This window comes from Mercenaria mercenaria, chromosome 14 (genome assembly GCF_021730395.1).
Source record: "Mercenaria mercenaria strain notata chromosome 14, MADL_Memer_1, whole genome shotgun sequence".
NCBI classification, from domain to species: domain Eukaryota; kingdom Metazoa; phylum Mollusca; class Bivalvia; order Venerida; family Veneridae; genus Mercenaria; species Mercenaria mercenaria.
The window spans coordinates 40,440,187-40,460,572 of NC_069374.1; the positions used below are offsets into that span (position 1 = coordinate 40,440,187).

At 37.7% G+C, this 20,386-nt stretch overlaps 1 protein-coding gene across 2 annotated transcripts in view; it reads right to left on the reverse strand.

Annotated features, from left to right (window-relative positions):
• Nucleotides 1-20,386, reverse strand: part of LOC123526820 (RE1-silencing transcription factor A-like) — a 94,580-nt gene that overhangs the window by 29,662 nt on the left and 44,532 nt on the right. For both annotated transcript variants that reach the window (XM_053523315.1, XM_053523316.1), the window contains exon 4: nt 7,577-7,800. In XM_053523315.1, the coding sequence (XP_053379290.1) occupies nt 7,577-7,800 (224 nt within the window). The remainder of the gene's footprint in view (nt 1-7,576; nt 7,801-20,386) is intronic.

Sequence of the window (20,386 nt, forward strand, 5' to 3'; positions counted from 1 at the left end):
TAGAAATTCCTTGAACTTTACTGCAATGATTTCCAATGAATTTTCAAAGAATTCCATGCCAATTTTCAACTGCATGTTCCCCTGGATATGTGAATTTAAATTCAAATTAATTTTCAGACTTCTCTACTCAAAAATTCAAAGAAAATTTCAACCTGGGAAATTTTCCAAGGTTTCCGTGGTTTTTTTAAACTGAGAACATTTTATATGCTTCTCAGTTTTTAGAACCTTGGATATTTTACAAGGATTTCCGTCGTTTTCGTTTATGGACCATGGAAAAAAAACACGGAGAACTGCAAGAGTTCCGGGCCTTTTTACCATGGAAAATATCTGAGGTTTTGTACCATGGAAAATATCCGAGGTTTTGTACCACGGATTTGGTCCCAATACTCCCAAGGTTTCCGAGGTTTATTACCACGGAAAATATTCAAGGTTTAAAACCACGGAAGTTGTCCGAATACTCCAAGGTTTCCGAGGTTTCTATCCATGGAAAAAATCCAAGGTTTTTTGCTGCGGAAAATATCCACGGTTAAGTACCACGGAAGTTGTCCGAATACTCCAAGGTTTCCATGCATGTGCATTTTACAAGGTTATTTTACCCAGGTTTCCGAGGTTTTATTCCCTGATTTTTTTCTTTGGTCAAAATCTTTCAAAATAAAGGAGTCCGAATACTCCATGTTTTTTTTCCAAGCTGTTTTTTCAAGCTTTCCATGGAAAAAGTACAGACGGGTACTGACCTAGTTTTTGACGGCATGTGACCCACTTTCAAACTTGACCTAGATATCATCAAGATGAACATTCAGACCAACTTTCATACAGATCCCATGAAAAATATGGCCTCTAGAGAGGTCACAAGGTTTTTCTATTATTTGACCTACTGTCCTAGTTTTTGAAGGCATGTGACCCACTTTCGAACCTGACCTAGATATCATCAAGGTGAACATTCTGACCAATTTTCATGAAGATCTCATGAAATATTGGCCTCTAGAGAGGTCACAAGGTTTTTCTATTTTTAGACCTACTGACCTAGTTTTTGACCGCACGTGACCCACTTTCGAACTTGACCTAGATATCATCAAGATGAACATTCAGACCAACTTTCATACAGATCCCATGAAAAATATGGCCTTTAGAGAGGTCACAAGGTTTTTCTATTATTTGATCTACTGACCTAGTTTTTGATGGTACGTGACCCAGTTTCGAACTTGACCTAGATATCATCAAGGTGAACGTTCTGACCAATTTTCATGAAGATCTTGTGAAATATATGGCCTCTAGAGAGGTCACAAGGTTTTTTCTATTTTTAGACCTACTGACCTAGTTTTTGATGGCACGTGACCCAGTTTCGAACTTGATCTAGATATCATCAACATTCTGACCAACTTTCATAAAGATCCCATGAAAAATGTGACCTCTAGAGTGGTCACAAGCAAAAGTTTACAGACTGACGCACGCACGCACGCACGGACGACGGATGACAGACACCGCATGATCACAAAAGCTCACCTTGTCACTTTGTGACAGGTGAGCTAATAAAAAAAATCACCCGGATAAATCTTTACATGCATCGGAAGTCTGAAAACGACCAGGGTCAGGGCGGAGATCTTGGCTGACACAACTCTTCTTGTATTGAATTATGGACACAGACACATGCATGAAAAAAATATCCTAAAGAAATCGGATAAAAACAATAGACACAAAGGCTTGACAGTGTCCAAACTGATCACTGCACTCTATCTGCTAAATATGTAGGCCAATGTATGCATGTCTGTATATATGTTATAATGTATGTATATGAACACGTCTCTAAATAAAAACCTGTACATCGTATACTTGACCGTTAAATACATACAGCAAAATCTATAAGATATCAAGAATTAGCTTTGCAGCGTCAAAAAAACGGTCATTGCGATATTTGTGATGAAGTTTACAATAACCTGCTCCTGAACATCGCCGCAAAATTTTTATCCTGCGCCAAACATCGCCATTTTTCGTGCATATGGTTTATTTCAAACTTAAAAATCTTCACTAAAACACAGAATTAGACATTGTAATTTGGAAGGATGACAGGGAAAAGGTTGATGAATACAGTCCATAAAGATATTGGCTTTGTTTTGCAATATTTTCAAAGAAATGCGGCTATAAACTTTAAAATTGCTGAAATTGGCATAAAGTTTAATATTTAACTTCGCCGTTTTTGCTTAAAATGGCAATTTTTCAGGATTTTAAATCGGCTTTGGAAACTTCATTTATTACGTGATAAGACTAGTAAGGTGATTTTACTGGTTAATTGTTTTTATAGACCGAAATGATGAGAATACTAACACCACTAAAGTTTTCAAATCTATGTATCGATCCTGCGCCGAACATAGCATCCTGCGCCAAAACATATCGGGTTACCTAGTGTGTTGAACTAATCTTTCTTTGAACCGGTATTTCCCGCTGCTCTCTTATTCTGCATTACTGGCTTTACATAAAATGTAATTTGGCACTTAAATCATTATTTGTTTCTTATTTATAAATATTGATGAAAACAGGCACATATAGGACTTCTTTTTCACGAACGAGTGCACACATGGAGAACTTACTTTTCATAATTACAAGAACTTACCTTTTGTACTCATGGATAACTTACTTACTTACAGGCAAAACTTACTTTTCGTAATTACAAGCACACATGAAGAACTTACCTTTTGTACTCATGGATAACTTACTCACTCACAGGCAAAACTTCCTTTTCATAATTACATGCACACATGAAGAACATACCTTTTTGTACTCATGGATAACTTACTTACAGGCAGAACTTCCTTTTCATAATTACATGCAAACATGAAGAACATACCTTTTGTACTCATGGATAACTTACTCACTCACAGGCAGAACTTCCTTTTCATAATTACATGCAAACATGAAGAACTTACCTTTTGTACTCATGGATAGCTTACTCACTCACAGGCAGAACTTCTTTTTCATAATTACATGCACACACAGAGAACTTACCTTTGGTCTCATGGATAACTTACTCACTTACAGGCAGAACTTCCTTTTCATAATTACATGGTCACACAGAGAACTTACCTTTTGTACTCATGGATAACTTACTTACAGGCAGAACTTACTTTTCATAATTACATGGTCACACAGAGAACTTCTTTTGTACTCATGGATAACTTAGTTAATACTTACTTACAGGCAGAACTTACTTTTCATAATTACATGCACACATGAAGAACTTACCTTTTGTACTCATGAATAACTTACTCACTTACAGGCAGAACTTCCTTTTCATAATTACATGCAAACATGAAGAACTTACCTTTTTGTACTCATGCATAACTTACTAACTTACAGGCAGAACTTCCTTTTCATAATTACATGAACACTGAGAACTTACCTTTTGTACTCATGGATAGCTTACTCAATTACAGGTAGAACTTACTTTTCATAATTACATGCACACACTGAAAACTTACCTTTACAAGTCAAGTCAAGTCAAGTCAATACTTTTATTCAGAGTCACAGTTTACATGGTGTAAATACATGTGAACAAATAAATACACATAACTGATAAAGTTCATACGGGAGTGGTAATTTCTGAAGGGGAAGTGGTCAAATCAATTACAGGCAGAACTTCCTTTCCATAATTACATGCACACAAAGAGAACTTACCTTTTGTACTCATGGATAACTTACTCAATTACAGGCAGAACTTACTTTTCATAATTACATGCAAACATGAAGAACATACCTTTTTGTACTCATGGATAACTTACTCACTTACAGGCAGAACTTCCTTTTCATAATTACATGAACACTGAGAACTTACCTTTTGTACTCATGGATAACTTACTCAATTACAGGTAGAACTTACTTTTCATAATTACATGCACACACTGAGAACTTACCTTTTGTACTCATGGATAACTTACTCACTTACAGACAGAACTTACTTTTCATAATTGCATGCACACACAGAGAACTTACCTTTTGTACTCATGGATAACTTATTTACTTACAGGCAGAACTTCCTTTTCATAATTACATGCACACACACAGAACTTTCCTTTTGTACTCATGGATAACTTACTCACTTACAGTCAGAACTTCCTTTTCATAATTACATGCACACACACAGAACTTTCCTTTTGTACTCATGGATAACTTACTCACTTACAGTCAGAACTTCCTTTACATAATTACATGCACACATGAAGAACTTACCTTTTGTACTCATGGATAACTTACTTACTTACAGGCAACTTACAGGCAGAACTTACTTTTCATAATTACATGCACACATGAAGAACTTACCTTTTGTACTCATGGATAACACTCACTTACAGGCAGAACTTACTTTTCATAATTACATGCACACACTGAGAACTTAACCTTTTGTACTCATGGATAACTTACTTACTTACAGGCAAAACTTACTTTTCATAATTACATGTACACACTGAGAACTTACCTTTTGTACTCATGGATAACTTACTCACTTACAGTCAGAACTTCCTTTACATAATTACATGCACAGATGAAGAACTTACCTTTTGTACTCATGGATAACTTACTTACTTACAGGCAACTTACAGGCAGAACTTACTTTTCATAATTACATGCACACATGAAGAACTTACCTTTTGTACTCATGGATAACACTCACTTACAGGCAACTTACAGGCAGAACTTACTTTTCATAATTACATGCACACATGGAGAACTTAACCTTTTGTACTCATGGATAACTTACTTACTTACAGGCAAAACTTACTTTTCATAATTACATGCACACACTGAGAACTTACCTTTTGTACTCATGGATAACTTACTCACTTACAGGCAGAACTTCCTTTTCATAATTACATGCACACACAGAGACCTTACCCTTTGTACTCATGGATAACTTACTCAATTACAGGAAGAACTTCCTTTTCATAATTACATGCACACACAGAGAACTTACCTCTTGTACTCATGGATAACTTACTCAATTACAGGCAGAACTTCCTTTCCATAATTACATGCACACACAGAGAACATACCTTTTGTACTCATGGATTACATATTTACTTACAGGCAGAACTTCTTTTTCATAATTACATGCACACACAGAGACCTTACCTTTTGTACTCAAGGATAACTTACTCAATTACAGGTAGAACATCCTTTTCAGTATTACATGCACACACAGAGAACTTACCTTTTGCACTCATGGATAACTTACTCAATTACAGGTAGAACTTCCTTTCCATAATTACATGCACACACAGAGAAATTACCTTTTGTACTCACGGATAACTTTTGTACTCATGGATAACTTATTCACTTACAGGCTGAACTTCCTTTTCATAATTACATGCACAAACAGAGACCTTACCTTTTGTACTCAAGGACAACTTACTAAATTACAGGTAGAACTTCCTTTTCAGTATTAAATGCACACACAGAGAACTTACCTTTTGTACTCATGGATAACTTACTCACATACAGGCAGAACTTTCTTTCCATAATTACATGCACACACACAGAACTTACCTTTTGTACACATGGATAACTTACTCAATTACAGGCAGACTACTTTTCATAATTACATGCACACACAGAGAACTTACCTTCTGTACTCATGGATAACTTACTCAATTACAGGCAGAACTTCCTTTCCATAATTACATGCACACACTGAGAACTTACCTTTTGTACTCATGGATAACTTACTCAATTAAAGGCAGAACTTCCTTTCCATAATTACATGCACACACTGAGAACTTACCTTTTGTACTCATGGATAACTTACTCAATTACAAGCAGAACTTCCTTTCCATAATTACATGCACACACAGCAAAATTACCTTTTGTACTCATGGATAACTTACTCAATTACAGGCAGAACTTCCTTTCCACAATTACATGCACACACAGAGAACTTACCTTTTGTACTCATGGATAACTTACTCAATTACAGGCAGAACTTCCTTTCCATAATTACATGCACACACTGAGAACTTACCTTTTGTACTCATGGATAACTTACTCAATTACAGGCAGAACTTCCTTTCCATAATTACATGCACACACTGAGAACTTACCTTTTGTACTCATGGATAACTTACTCAATTAAAGGCAGAACTTCCTTTCCATAATTACATGCACACACTGAGAACTTACCTTTTGTACTCATGGATAACTTACTCAATTACAGGCAGAACTTCCTTTCCATAATTACATGCACACACAGCGAAATTACCTTTTGTACTCATGGATAACTTACTCAATTACAGGCAGAACTTTCTTTCCATAATTACATGCACACACAGAGAACGTACCTTTTGTACTCATGGATAACCTACTCAATTACAGGCAGAACTTCCTTTCCATAATTACATGCACACACAGAGAACTTACCTTTTGTACTCATGGATAACTTACTCAATTACAGGCAGAACTTCCTTTTCATAATTACATGCACACACAGAGAACTTACCTTCTGTACTCATGGATAACTTATTCACTTACAGGCAGAACTTCATTTTCATAATTACATGCACACACAGAGACCTTACATTTTGTACTCATGGATAACTTATTTACTTACAGGCAGAACTTCCTTTTCATACTTTCATGCACACACAGAGAACTTACCTTTTGTACTCATGGATAACTTATTTACTTACAAGAACTTCCATTTCATAATTACATGCACACACAGAGAACTTACCTTTTGTACTCATGGATAACTTACTCAATTACAGGCAGAACATCCTTTCTATAATTACATGCACACACACAGAACTTACCTTTTGTACTCATGGATAACTTACTCACTTACAGGCAGAACTTCCTTTTCATAACTACATGCACACACAGACTTACCTTTTGTACTCATGGATAACTTACTCAATTACAAGCAGAACTTCCTTTCCATAATTACATGCACACAGAGAACATACCTTTTGTGCTCATGGATAACTTACTCAATTACAGGCAGAACTTCCTTTCCATAATTACATGTACACACAGAGAACTTACCTTTTGTACTCATGGATAACTTACTCAATTACAGGCGGAACTTCCTTTTCATAAATACATGCACACACAGAGAACTTACCTTTTGTTCTCATGGATAACTTACTCAATTACAGGCAGAACTTCCTTTTCATAATTACATGCACACACAGAGAACTTACCTTTTGTACTCATGGATAACTTACTCAATTACAGGCAGAACTTCCTTTTCATAATTACATGCACACACAGAGAACTTACCTTTTGTACTCATGGATAACTTACTCAATTACAGGCAGAACTTCCTTTTTATAATTACATGCACACACAGAGAACTTAACTTTTGTACTCATGGATGCATGCACACACAGAGAACTTATCTTTTGTACTCATGGATAACATATTTACTTACAGGCAGAACTTCCTTTTCATAATTACATGCACACACTGAGAACTTAACCTTTCGTACTCATGGATAACTTACTTACTTACAGGCAGAACTTACTTTTCATAATTACATGCACACATGGAGAACATATTTTTACCCAACTACTTGAACACACTGCGAACTTACTTTTCACAAATGGTACATTTGAATGGTTTTTCGCCAGTATGAAGTCTGAAGTGAGTTTTCAGTGCATGAAGCTGACTAAATGATGATGGACACAGTTCACACTTGTATGGCTTCACTTCCATGTGGTTACGAGCATGAATCTTCAGCGAGTATTTCCTGTTGAAGCGCATTCCACAATCTGGACATACGAAGTTCTTCTCTGTGGAGTGGATGACCACATGCTCCTACAGCAAGATAAACTAAAACTGTCACAGGAGTGACAAATAATACCCCCACAATAAGGCCTTGTCACAGAAGTATGGCAAATTTTAAGTTGGAAAGGGGCCATAACTATGTCAAAAGTTGGTTGTTTGTTGCCAAAGTCAAACTTGACCTGTATTTTGTGATGTTACACCCGTGTACCAAAAATTATTTAAATCTGTCAAGCCTTTCATGAGTTATTGTCAGGAAACCATAAGTTTGGCAAATTTTAAGTTGGAAAGGGGCCATTACCACCTCAAACAAGAGCTGTACATAAGACAGCCAATGCTCAACCATTCTAAGTGTTGTAAAAGAAGCAGGAATATTACCTAAATGTTAAAATATCTATAGAGTTTCAATCCAGTATCTGCATTAGGTTTGGAGATAGTAACTTGCATGTAAAACTTTAACCAGGATTTTAGAAGTACAAAAGTGTGCATAATTTGGCCAAAATGCATGTCAGAGTTATGGGACTTGATGCTATCACCTAGTTATATAACCCCGAGACACGTGAAGTTTCAATTTAATATCTGCATTAGTTTATGAGATAGTACCTTGCATGTTAAACTTTAACCAGGATTTTTTAAGTCCAAAAGGGGGCATGATTTGGCCAAAATGCATGTCAGGGTTATGGGACTTCATGCCATCAGCTAGTTTTATAACCCCAAAGAAGCAAGTGAAGTTTCAATTCAATATCTGCATTAGTTTATGAGATAATACCTTGCATGTAAAACTTTAACCGGGATTTTTTAAGTCCTAAAGGGAGCATAATTTGGCCAAAATGCAAGTCAGAGTTATGGGACTTGATGCTATCAGCTAGTTTTATAACCGCAAAGACACAAGTGAAGTTTCAATTCAATATCTGCATTAGTTTATGAGATAGTGCCTTGCATGTAAAACTTTAACCAGGATTTTTTAAGTCCAAAAGGGGACATAATTTGGCCAAAATGCATATAAGAGTGAAGTTTCAATTTAATATCTGCATTAGTTTATGAGATAGTACCTTACATGTAAAACTTTAACCAGGATTTTTTAAGTCCAAAAGGAGGCATAATTTGGCCAAAATGCATGTCAGAGTTATGGGACTTGATGCTATCAACTAGTTATATAACCCCGAGACACATGTGAAGTTTCAACTTAATATCTGCATTACTTTTGGAGATAGTACCTTGCATGTAAAACTTTAACCAGGATTTTCTAATTCCAAAAGGGGGCATAATTTTGCCAAATTACATGTCAGAGTTATGGGACTTGACCTAGTGAAGTTGGTAATTGACCTAGAAAAAGAACAAGAGGGTCATGATGACCCTATATCGCTCACCTGTTAAACTTGTCCATTGAATCATCAAGATAAACATTCTGACCCCGCATGACCCAGTTTCGAACTTGGCATGGGAATATTCGAGAAAAACATTCTTACCAAGTTTCATTAAGGTAGGGTCAAAAATATTGCCCATAGAGTGTTTACAAGCTTTTCCCTTGATTTGAGCAGTTGACCTAGTTTTTGACCCCACTTGGCCTAGGAATCATCAAGATAAACATTCTGACCAAGTTTCATGAAGATAGGGTCACACATGTAGCCTCACGAGTGTTATGAAGCTTTTCCTTTGATTTGACCGGGTGACCTAGTTTTAGACCCCATATGACCCAGTTTTGAACTTGGCCTAGGAATCATCAAGAGACGAAGAGACACTGATGGTTGGCTGCAATAGGGATCATCTACTTGGCATGTCCAGTCATCCCGCTAAGTTTCAACACTCTTGGCCTAGTGGTTCTCAAGTCACTGTTCAGGCTCCTGTGACCTTGACCTTTGATCCTTTGCATGTCCAATCATCCTATTAAGTTTCAACATTCTAGGTGGTTCTCAAGTTATTTTCCAGAAATGATTGTATATGACCAGGCCCCTGTGACCTTGACCTTTAATAGACTGACCCAAAAACCAATAGGGGTGATCTACTCCGCATGTTCAATCATCCTATGAAGTTTCAACATTCTGGGTCAAGTGGTTCTCAAGTTATTGATCGGCAATTGTTTTCGATGTTAAGGCACCTGTGACCTTGACCTTTAACAGAGTGACCCCAAAATCGATAGGGGTCATCTACTCTGCATGTTCAATCATCCTATGAAGTTTCAACATTCTGGACCAAGAGGTTCTCAAGTTATTGATCAGAAATGGTTATCAATGTTCAGGCCCCTGTGACCTTGACCTTTAACGGAGTGACCCCAAAAACAATAGGGGTCATTTACATGAATGACAAATCATCCTATGAAGTTTCAACATTCTGGATCGAGTGGTTCTCAAGTTACTGACCGGAAACGGTTTTCCATGTTCAGGCCCCTGTGACCTTGACCTTTAATAGAGTGAGCCCAAAATTAATTGGGGTCATTTACTCTGCATGTCCAATTATCCTATGAAGTTTTAACATTCTGGGTCAAGAGGTTCTCAAGTCATTGATCGGAAACAATTTTCCATGTTCAGGCCCCTGTGACCTTGACCTTTAACAGAGTGACCCCAAAATCGATAGGGGTCATCTACTCTGCATGACCAATCATCCTATTAAGTTTCAACATTCTGGGTCAAGTGGTACTCAAGTCACTGACCGGAAATGGTTTTCAATGTTCAGGCCCCTGTGACCTTGACCTTTAACAGAGTGACCCCAAAATCAATAGGGGTCATCTACTTTGCATGTACAATCATCCTATGAAGTTTCAACATTCCGGGTCAAGTGGTACTCAAGTTATTGATCGGAAATTGTTTTCAATGTTCAGGCCCCTGTGACCTTGACCTTTAACGGAGTGACCCAAAAACAATAGGGGTCATCTAGTCTACATGATCAATCATCCTATGAAGTTTCAACATTCTGGGTCAAGTGGTTCTCTAGTTATTGACCGGAAATGGTTTTCAATGTTCAGGCCCTTGTGACCTTGACCTTTGATGGAGTGACCCCAAAAACAATTGGGGTTGTCTACTCCAGCAGCCCTACAACCCTATGAAGTTTGAAGGTTCTAGATCATAGGTTCTCCAGTTATTGATCGGAAATGAAGTGTGACCGACGGACAGGTCAAAAACAATATGTCTTCCCCAGGGGGGGGGGTGGAGGCATAATTAACAAATTTTGACTCTTTTTAAGGGGACAGTCAAGGGCTGTAACTCAGGAACCTATGAATGCATCTGACAGATTCATGTGGAATCCAACAGTTATTAAAGATATTTTGCAAGTTTTTATCAAATCAAAACATCAATGAAGTCTCTATATGACTGCAAAAGCCAAAATAGCACATTTTGGCCTTTTAAGGGGCCATTACTCTAGAATCCATGATGGAATCTGGCCAGTTTTAGAAAGGAACCAAGATATTATGCCAATACAAGTTGTGTGCAAGTTTTATTAAAGCTGGTTGCAAAAGGTGGTCTCTAGCCTGTTCACAAGCCAAAATAGCAAATTTTGGCCCTTTAAGGAGCCATAACTCTGGAACCCACAATGGGATCTGGTCAGTTTTCGAAAGGAACAGAGATATTACGCTAATACAATTTGTGTGCAAGTTTAATTAAAATCAATCGCAAAATGTGGTCTCTGTCGCGTTCACAAGCCAAAAATAGCTAATTTTTGCCCTTTAAGGGCCATAACTCTGGACTCCATGATGGAATCTGGCCAGTTTTCAAAAGGAACTCCGATATTATGCACATTAATACAAGTTGTGTGCAAGTTTGATTTAAGTTAGTTACAAAATGTGGTCTCTATCGTGTTCACAAGCCAAAATAGCAAATTTTGGCAGTTTAAGGGGCCATAACTCTGGAACCCATGATGGAATCTGGTCAGTTTTTGAAAGGAAGCGAGATATTATGCCAATACAAGTTGTGTGCAAGTTTGATTCAAGTTGATTGCAAAATGTGGTCTCTATCGTTTTCACAAGCCAAAAATAGCAAATTTTGGCCCTTTAAGGGACCATAACTCTGGAACCCATGATGGGATCTATCCAGTTTTCGAAAGGAAGCAAGATTTTATGCCAATACAAGTTGTATGCAAGTGTGATTAAAATTGATTGCAAAATGTGGTCTCTATCATGTTCACAAGCAATTGTGGATGGACGACGGACGAAGGGCGATCACAAAAGCTCACCTTGTCACTACGTGACAGGTGAGCTAAAAAGTAAGTTTCAAATCTATATACCTTTAAATGATAGCAATATGTACTTGCATGCAAAACTTTAACCAACCAAGGTGTGACGCAAACACAGACACCGACGCCAGGGTGAGTAGAATAGCTAGACTATTCTTCAAATAGTCAAGCTAAAAATAAGTTTCAAAGCTATATGCCAACAAGAGCTCGTCGAACATGAAATGCCCCCCTTGATGCATTCAGTAATTGCACAAGGAACAGAAATTATATGCTCACTGTAAACAAAAGTTCTACCATTCTGGTTTAATCTGACCTTGACCTTTAACCTATTAACCTAACAAGAGATTACAGAGTGATCTTGGCACCATCCACTGAGCCATTTTCGAATGTTCCAAATTTCAAGACCAGCTCAAGGTCAAAATCAATGTCAAATTTCATTTCGGTACAAAACAATGTGTATGTGGTCCAAATTTGAAAGCTGTGGCTTGAGAAATGTGAAAGCAGGTCACTAGATCAATTTCAAGGTCAAAGTTCATTTCGGTAGAAGGCTGTAGCTTGAGAAATAGGTAACAGGTAAAAATCAATGTCAAATTTCAATTCAGAACACAAAAATATGCATGCAGTCCAAATTTGAAGCCTGTAGCTTCAGAAATGTGAAAGTAGGTCACTATGTCAATCTCAAGATCAAAGTTCATTCCGGTACACAAAACTATGCTAGTGGTTCAAATTCGAAGGCTGTAGCTTGAGAAATGTGTAGGTCAAAATCAAGGTCAAATTTTATTTCGGAACACAAAACTATGCAAGTGGTTCAAATTTGAAGCCTGTACCTTCAGAAATGTGAAAGTAGGTCACTAGGTCAATCTCAAGATCAAAGTTCATTTCAGTACACAAAACTATGCTAGTGGTTCAAATTTGAAGGCTGTAGCTTGAGAAATATGAAAGCAGGTCACTAGGTCAAAATCAAGGTCAAATTTTATTTCGGAACACAAAACTATGCATGTGGTCCAAATTTGAAGCCTGTACCTTCAAAAATGTGAAAGTAGGTCACTAGGTCAATAACAAGGTCAAAGTTTTTTTAGGTACACAAACCTATGCTTGTGGTCCAAATTTGAAGGCTGTAGCTACATAAATGTGAGAGTAGGTCACTAGGTCAAGATCAAGGTCAACTCATGTCAAGGTTCATCTTGCCACTCAAAACTATACATGTGGTCCAAATTTGAATGATGCAATTTATGGACATGAAGGTTCTAAGTTTTTCCCTATATAAGTCTATATGAACCATATGACCCCTGGGGTGGGACCATATTTGACCCTAGAGGGATAATTTGAACAAACTTGGTAGAGAACCACTAAATGATGCTACATTACAAAATATCAAAGCCATTATCTTTGTGGTTTGGACAAGAAGATTTTCAAACTTTTTTCCAATATAAGTCTATGTAAACCATGTGACCCCCAGGGCGGAGCCATATTTGACCCTAGGGGAATAATTTGGACAGTCTTAGTAGAGGACCAATAGATGATGTCATATACAAAATATCAAAGCCCTAGGCCCTGTGGTTTTGGACAAGAGGTTTCTCAAAGTTTTTTCCTATATAAGTCTATATAAACCATGTGACCCCCGGGCAGGGGCCATATTTGACCCAAGGGAAATAATCTGAAAAATCTTGGTAGAGGACCACTAGATTTTGCTACATACCAAATATCAAAGCCCTAGGCCCTATGGGCCCTATGGTTTTGGACAAGAAGATCAGAAACAGTTTTAACTGTTCCTGGCCAATGTGACCTTGGCCTTTGACCTAATGACCTCAAAATCAATAGGGGTCATCTGCTGGTCATGGCCAACCTAACTATCAATTTTCCTGACACTAGGCCCAAGTGTTCTAGAGTTATTGCCTGGAAACCATTTTACTGTTCCTGGTCATTGTGACCTTGACCTTTGACATACTGACCTCAAAATCAATAGGGGTCATCTGCTATTGATGACCAACCTCCCTATCAACTTTCTTGACACTAGGCCTAAGTGTACTTGAGTTATCATCCGGAAACCGTTTTACTATGCAGGGTTACTGTGACCTTGACCTTTAACATACTGACCTCAAAATCAATAGGGTCATCTACTGGTCATTACCAACCTCCCTATCAATTTTTATGATCCTAAGCTCAAGTGTTCTTGAGTTATCATCCGGAAACCGTTTTACTATTCAGGGTCACTGTGACCTTGAACTTTGACATACAGACCTCAAAATCAATAGGGGTCATCTGCTGGTGATGACCAACCTCCCTATCAACTTTCATGATCCTAGGCCCAAGCGTTCTTGAGTTATCATCCGGAAACGGATTGGTCTACATTCCGACCGACCGACCGACAGACCGACCTACCGACCGACATCTGCAAAACAATATACCCCTCCTTCTTCGAAGGGGGGCATAATAAATGATAGCCATATTTATTTGCATGCAAAACTTTAGCTTGACTATTCTTCTTTTTATAACCTATATGTAATGGACCGGATAGGGAAAAAACCTTATTGACCTTTGACCTCCAAGTGTGACATAGACCTTTAAGCTAAGGGTCTGGGTGTTGCTCATGACAAGTTGTCTCATTATGGGAAACATCTATGACAAAAAATATTACAAGAGGGCCAAGATGGCCCTAGGTTGCTCACCTGAGTAAAACCTTAACACATGTTTTACCTAGTGATTTCATGGAGACAAATATTCTGACCAATTTTTCATTAAGATTGGACCAAAAAATGTGGCCTCTTGAGTGTAAACAAGCATTTTCTTTGATTTGACCTAGCTTTTTACCCCAAATGACCCAGATTAGAACTTGTCCATTTCATGAAAACAAACATTCTGACAAAGTTTCGGGAAGATTGGAGCAAAAAAGTGGCCTCTAGTGTATACAAGCTTTTCTTCTGATTTGACTTAGTGACCTGGTTTTTGACCCTACGTGACCCAGATTTGATATCATCCAAGACTTTATGATAACAAACATTCTGACCAAGTTTCATAAAGATTAGGTCACAACTGTGGCCTCTAGAGTGTTCACAAGCTTTTACTTTGATTTAACCATGTGACCTAGTTTGTTTTGATCCCACATCACCCAGATTAGAAACTGAATTAGAGATCATCAAGACAAACATTATGATCAAGTTTCATCAAGATTGAGTCACAACTGTGGCCTCTAGAGCGTTCACAAGCTTTTCCTTTGATTTGACCTGGTGACCTAGTTTTTGACCCTACCTGATCCAGTTTCAAACTGGACCTAGTTATCATCAAGACAAACATTCTGACCAAGTTTCATAAAGACTGAGTTACAACTGTGGCCTCTAGAGTGTTCACAAGCTTGTCCTTTTATTTGACCTGTTGACCTAGTTTTTGACCCCACATGACCCAGATTCCAACTTGATCTTTAGATCTTAAGACAAACATTCTGACCAAGATGCATAAAGACTGAGTCACAACTGTGGCCTCTAGAATGTTCACAAGCTTTTCCTAAGATTTAACCGGGTGACCTAGTTTTTGACCCCACATGACCCAGTTTCAAACTTGATCTAGAGATCTTAATTTTAAGACAAACATTCTGACCAAGATGCATAAAGACTGAGTCACAACTGTGACAACTGTGGCCTCTAGAATGTTCAAAAGCTTTTCATATGATTTAACCGGGTGACCTTGTTTTTGACCCCACATGATCCAGATTTGAACTTGACCTAGAGGTCATCAAGACAAACATTCTGACCAAGTTTCATAAAGATTGAATCTAAAGCATGGCCTCTTAAGAGTGTTCATAAGCTTTTCCTATGATCTAACTTACTGACCTAGTTTTTGACCCCACATGACCCAGTTTCAAATTTATCCTAGAGATCATCAAGACAAACATTCTGACTAAGTTTCATAAAGATTGAGTCATATCTGTGGCCTCTAGAATGTTCACAAGCTTTTCCTTTGATTTCACCTGGTGACCTAGTTTTTGACCCTACATGACCCAGATTCGATCTTGACCTAGAGATCATCAAGACAAACATTCTGACCAAGTTTCATAAAGATTAGGTCACAACAATGGCCTCTAGAGTGTTCACAAGCTTTTCCTATGATCTGGCCTAGTGGCCTAGTTTTTGACCCCACATGACCCAGTTTCGAACTTGACCTAAAGATCATCAAGACAAACATTCTGACCAAGATTCATAAAGATTGGGTCACAACTGGCCTCTAGAGTGTTCACAAGGCAAATGTTGACAGACGCGGCACGCCGGACGCAGAACAATGACCGGTCACAATACTTCACCTTGAGCACTTCCTGCTCAGGTGAGCTAAAAATCCCTTGATGGTCCAGGATAGCAGAGTTATGGACTGCACAGGAAACAAGAGCTGTCTGTAAGAAAGCGCGCTCCAATAACTAGCGATTTGACAGTAAAATGAATTTATGTCTCAATAAGAGACCTCTACTTTAAAAGGAAGATACACCAAGATATAAAACAAGAGGGTCATGATGACCCTGGATCGCTCACCAGCGTAATATGTTTCAAATGTCAAACTGATGATTTTTAGTAATTTTTTGGAAAATTTTCCGATGTACAATCAAGTAACCCCTGGGGCGGGGCCAATTTTACCCCGGGGGTCATGATTTGAACAAAGTTTGTAGAAGTCGACTAGGCAATGTTACACATCGAATATCTAAGATCTAGGCCTTCTGGTTTATTTTAAGCAAATTTATGAAGATTTCCCTATGTACAATAAAGTAACCCCTGGGGCTGGGTCAATTTGACCCTGAGGGGTCAAGATTTGAACAAATTTTGTAGAGGTCCACTAGGCAATGCTACATGTCGAATATCTAAGCTCTCGGCCTTCTGGTTTTTTTTAGAAAAATATTGAAGATTTTTCTATGTACAATCAAGTAACCCCATGGGGCGGGGCCAATTTGATCCCGGGGGTCATGATTTGAAGAAATTTTGTAGAGGTCTACTACGCAATGCTACATGTCAAATACCTAAGACCTAGGCCTTCTGGTTTATTTTTAGAAATTTTTTGAAGATTTTCCTATGTAAAATCAAGTGACCCCTGGGGCGGGGTCAATTTTGACCCTGGGGTCATGATTTTGAATAAATATTGTAGAGGTCCACTAGGCAATGCTACATGTGAAATATCTAAGCTCTAGGCCTTCTGGTTATATTTAAGAAAATTTTTGAAGATTTTCATATGTAAAATCAAGCGACCCCTAGGGCGGCGTCAATTTGACCCCGGGGTCATGATTTGAACAACTTTAGTAGAGGTCCACTAGGCAATGCTACATGTCAAATATCTAAGCTCTAGGGCTTCTGCTTTTTGAGAAGAAGATTTTTAAGGTTTTCCTATGTAAAATCAAGTGACCCCTGGGCGGGGTCAATTTTGACCCGGGGGTCTGATTTGAACAAATTTTGTAGAGGTCCACTAGGCAATGCTACATGTGAAATATCTAAGACCTAGGCCTTCTGCTTTATTTTTAGAATTTTTTTGAAGATTTTCCTATGTAAAATCAAGTGACCCCTGGGCGGGGTCAATTTTGACCCGGGGTCATGATTTGAATAACTTTAGTAGAGGTCCATTAGGCAATGCTACATGTCAAATATCTAAGGTCTAGGGCTTCTGGTTTTCGAGAAGAAGATTTTTTAAGATTTTTCTATGTAAAATCAAGTGACCCCTGGGGCGGGGTCAATTTTGACCCCGGGGTCATGATTTGAACAAACTTGGTAGAGGTCCACTAGGCAATGCTTCACACCAAATATCTAAGCTCTAGGGCTTCTGGTTTTTGAGAAGAAGATTTTTAAAGTTTTTCCTTTCGGTTGCCATGGCAACCAGAGTTCTGCATGGAATTCAATTCTTTGAACAAGTTTTAGAGAAGACCATCCAAGGAACATCCCTGTGAAGTTTCATCAAAATTGGCCTGTTGGTTTAGGAGGAGATGTTGTTTAAAGGAAAGTGTGGACGGACGGACGGACGACGGACGGACGGACGACGGACGGACGGACGGACGCCGGACGGTGAGCGATCACAATAGCTCACCCTGAGCACTTTGTGCTCTGGTGAGCTAAAAACCCTACTACTCAGAGGGGTTAAAGGTCAGGTATGGAAGGGGTACTGACATTCTTTATTTTGATGGAATTTAATTATATATATCAGAAAAAAAAAACAGTCCAAGAAACTACATGCACATAAAGTATAAAGACTTTGCTAAACTCGAGTTATATTTTTATTTATTTTTTTATTTATTTTATTTTATTTATTTATTTTAAATATTATTATAGCAGATGATGATGATAAAGATACATTTTAAGTTTCAAGTCATTATCTTATATTGTACTAAAGTTATATCCAGAAAGCTAACATTGCAAAAAAAATTCAAGTATGAAAGGGCTTAAGGACATAATTTTGTCAAAAATACAATTAGAATTATGGGGATTGTAACCACACTGTAAAAAATATTTTTAATTTCAAGTCATTATCTTTTAAAGTACAAAGATATGTCTATAAACAATGTTTTTGAAAAAAATTTAACATGAAAATAATTCCAAGTATAACAACTTAGTGACCTTGACCTTAGGTATAATGGGACCAACCCCTGCATATATTTGGTTTGTACGCTGGACAATGTTTATGTGAAGTTACAGTAAGATATAAGCAATAGTAACAAAGATATGACAGAAAAACAAAGGTTTCCGAAAAACTTAAACCTTAACAAGAGCTCGTAGAACACAAAATGCCCCCCTTGATGTATTCATTAATTGCACAAGGAACAGAAATTATTTGGTCACTGTACACAAACGTTCTACTGTTATGGGTCAATGTGACCTTGACATGTGAAGTTTCAATTCAATATCTGCATTAGTTTTAGCATGTAAAACTTTAACCAGGATTTTCTAAGTCCAAAAGGGGGCATAATTTGCCCAAAATACATGTCAGAGTTATGGGACTTAACCCAGTGAGGTTGGTAATTGATCTAGAAAAAGGAAAAGTAAGTTTCAAATCTATATGCCTTTTAGTAATAGCTGTATGTACTTGCACGCAAAACTTGAACCAGGATTTTCTAAGTCCAAAAGGGGGCATAATTTGGCCAAAATGCAGGTCAGAGTTTTGGGACTTGATGTTATCAGCTAGTTTTATAACCCCCAATACACATGTGAAGTTTCAATTCAATATCTGCATTAGTTTTGGAGATAGTAACTTGCATGTATAAAACTTTAACCAGGATTTTCTAAGTTCAAAAGGGGGCATAATTTGCTCAAAATACAAGTCAGAGTTATGGGACTTGACCCAGTGAGGTTGGTAATTGACCTAGAAAAAGAAACTAGAATATGTCTGTAGGACACAGGGTGTGCCCCCCACTGGTACATTTGTCACAAATAAGGGGAAATCATTCAAATGTTTGCAGTCTTAATGGGGTATAGCCTAAAAAAAAAATATACCTTTCAAGTTGCAGATCTTATAGATCTTTGCTTTAGTTCAAAAGGCATGGGTTGTGCTCATGACTTGTTGATAATTTATTATAATTAAAACATTTACAACAAGAGCACCGCCAAGCGGGGCAATATACGCCCGAAGGCTTAGATCATAGGATGGGAGCAAAATTTTAAGAACTTGACTGTTGTAGCCCCAAAGGACTGGAACAACAAAAGGAAAACTTCAAAACAAGAGGACCATGATGGTCCTGAATCGCTCACCTATCCCAACATGACCCAGTGTTGAAATGAGTATGACCTAGTAATTTTATTATTTGACATAGTGACATAGTTTTGAGCACATGTGACCTAGTATAAATCAAGATAAAAAAATCTGCCCAATTTTCATAAAGATCCATTGAAAATATGACCTCTAGAGAGGTCACAAGGTTTTTCTATTATTTGACCTATGACCTAGTTTTTGAAGGCATGTAAACCCCCCTTTTAAACTTGACCTAGATATCATCAAGGTGAACATTCTCTCTAATTTTCATAAAAGATCTCGTGAAAAATATGGCCTCTAGAGAGGTCACAAGTTTTTCTATTTTTCGCCCTATGACCTAGTTTTGACCACACATGACCCAGTTACGAACTTGTCCTAGATATCATCAAGCTGAACATTCTCACCAATTTTCATGAAGATTCATTGAGAAATATGGCCTCTAGAGACATCAAAAGATTTTTTTATTTTTAGACCTATGACCTAGTTTTTGACGCACGTAACCCGTTTCAAAACATGACCTAGATATCATCAAGGTCAACATTCTGACCAATTTTCATGAAGATCTCTTGAAAAATAGGGCCTCTAAAGAGGTCCCAAGGTTTTTCTATTTTTAGATCTACTGACCTAGTTATTGACCGCACGTGCCCCAGTTTCGAACTTGACCTAGTATCATCAAGATGAACATTCTGACCAATTTTCAAAAAGTCCATGAAAATATGGCCTCTAGAGAGGTCACAAAGTTTTTCTA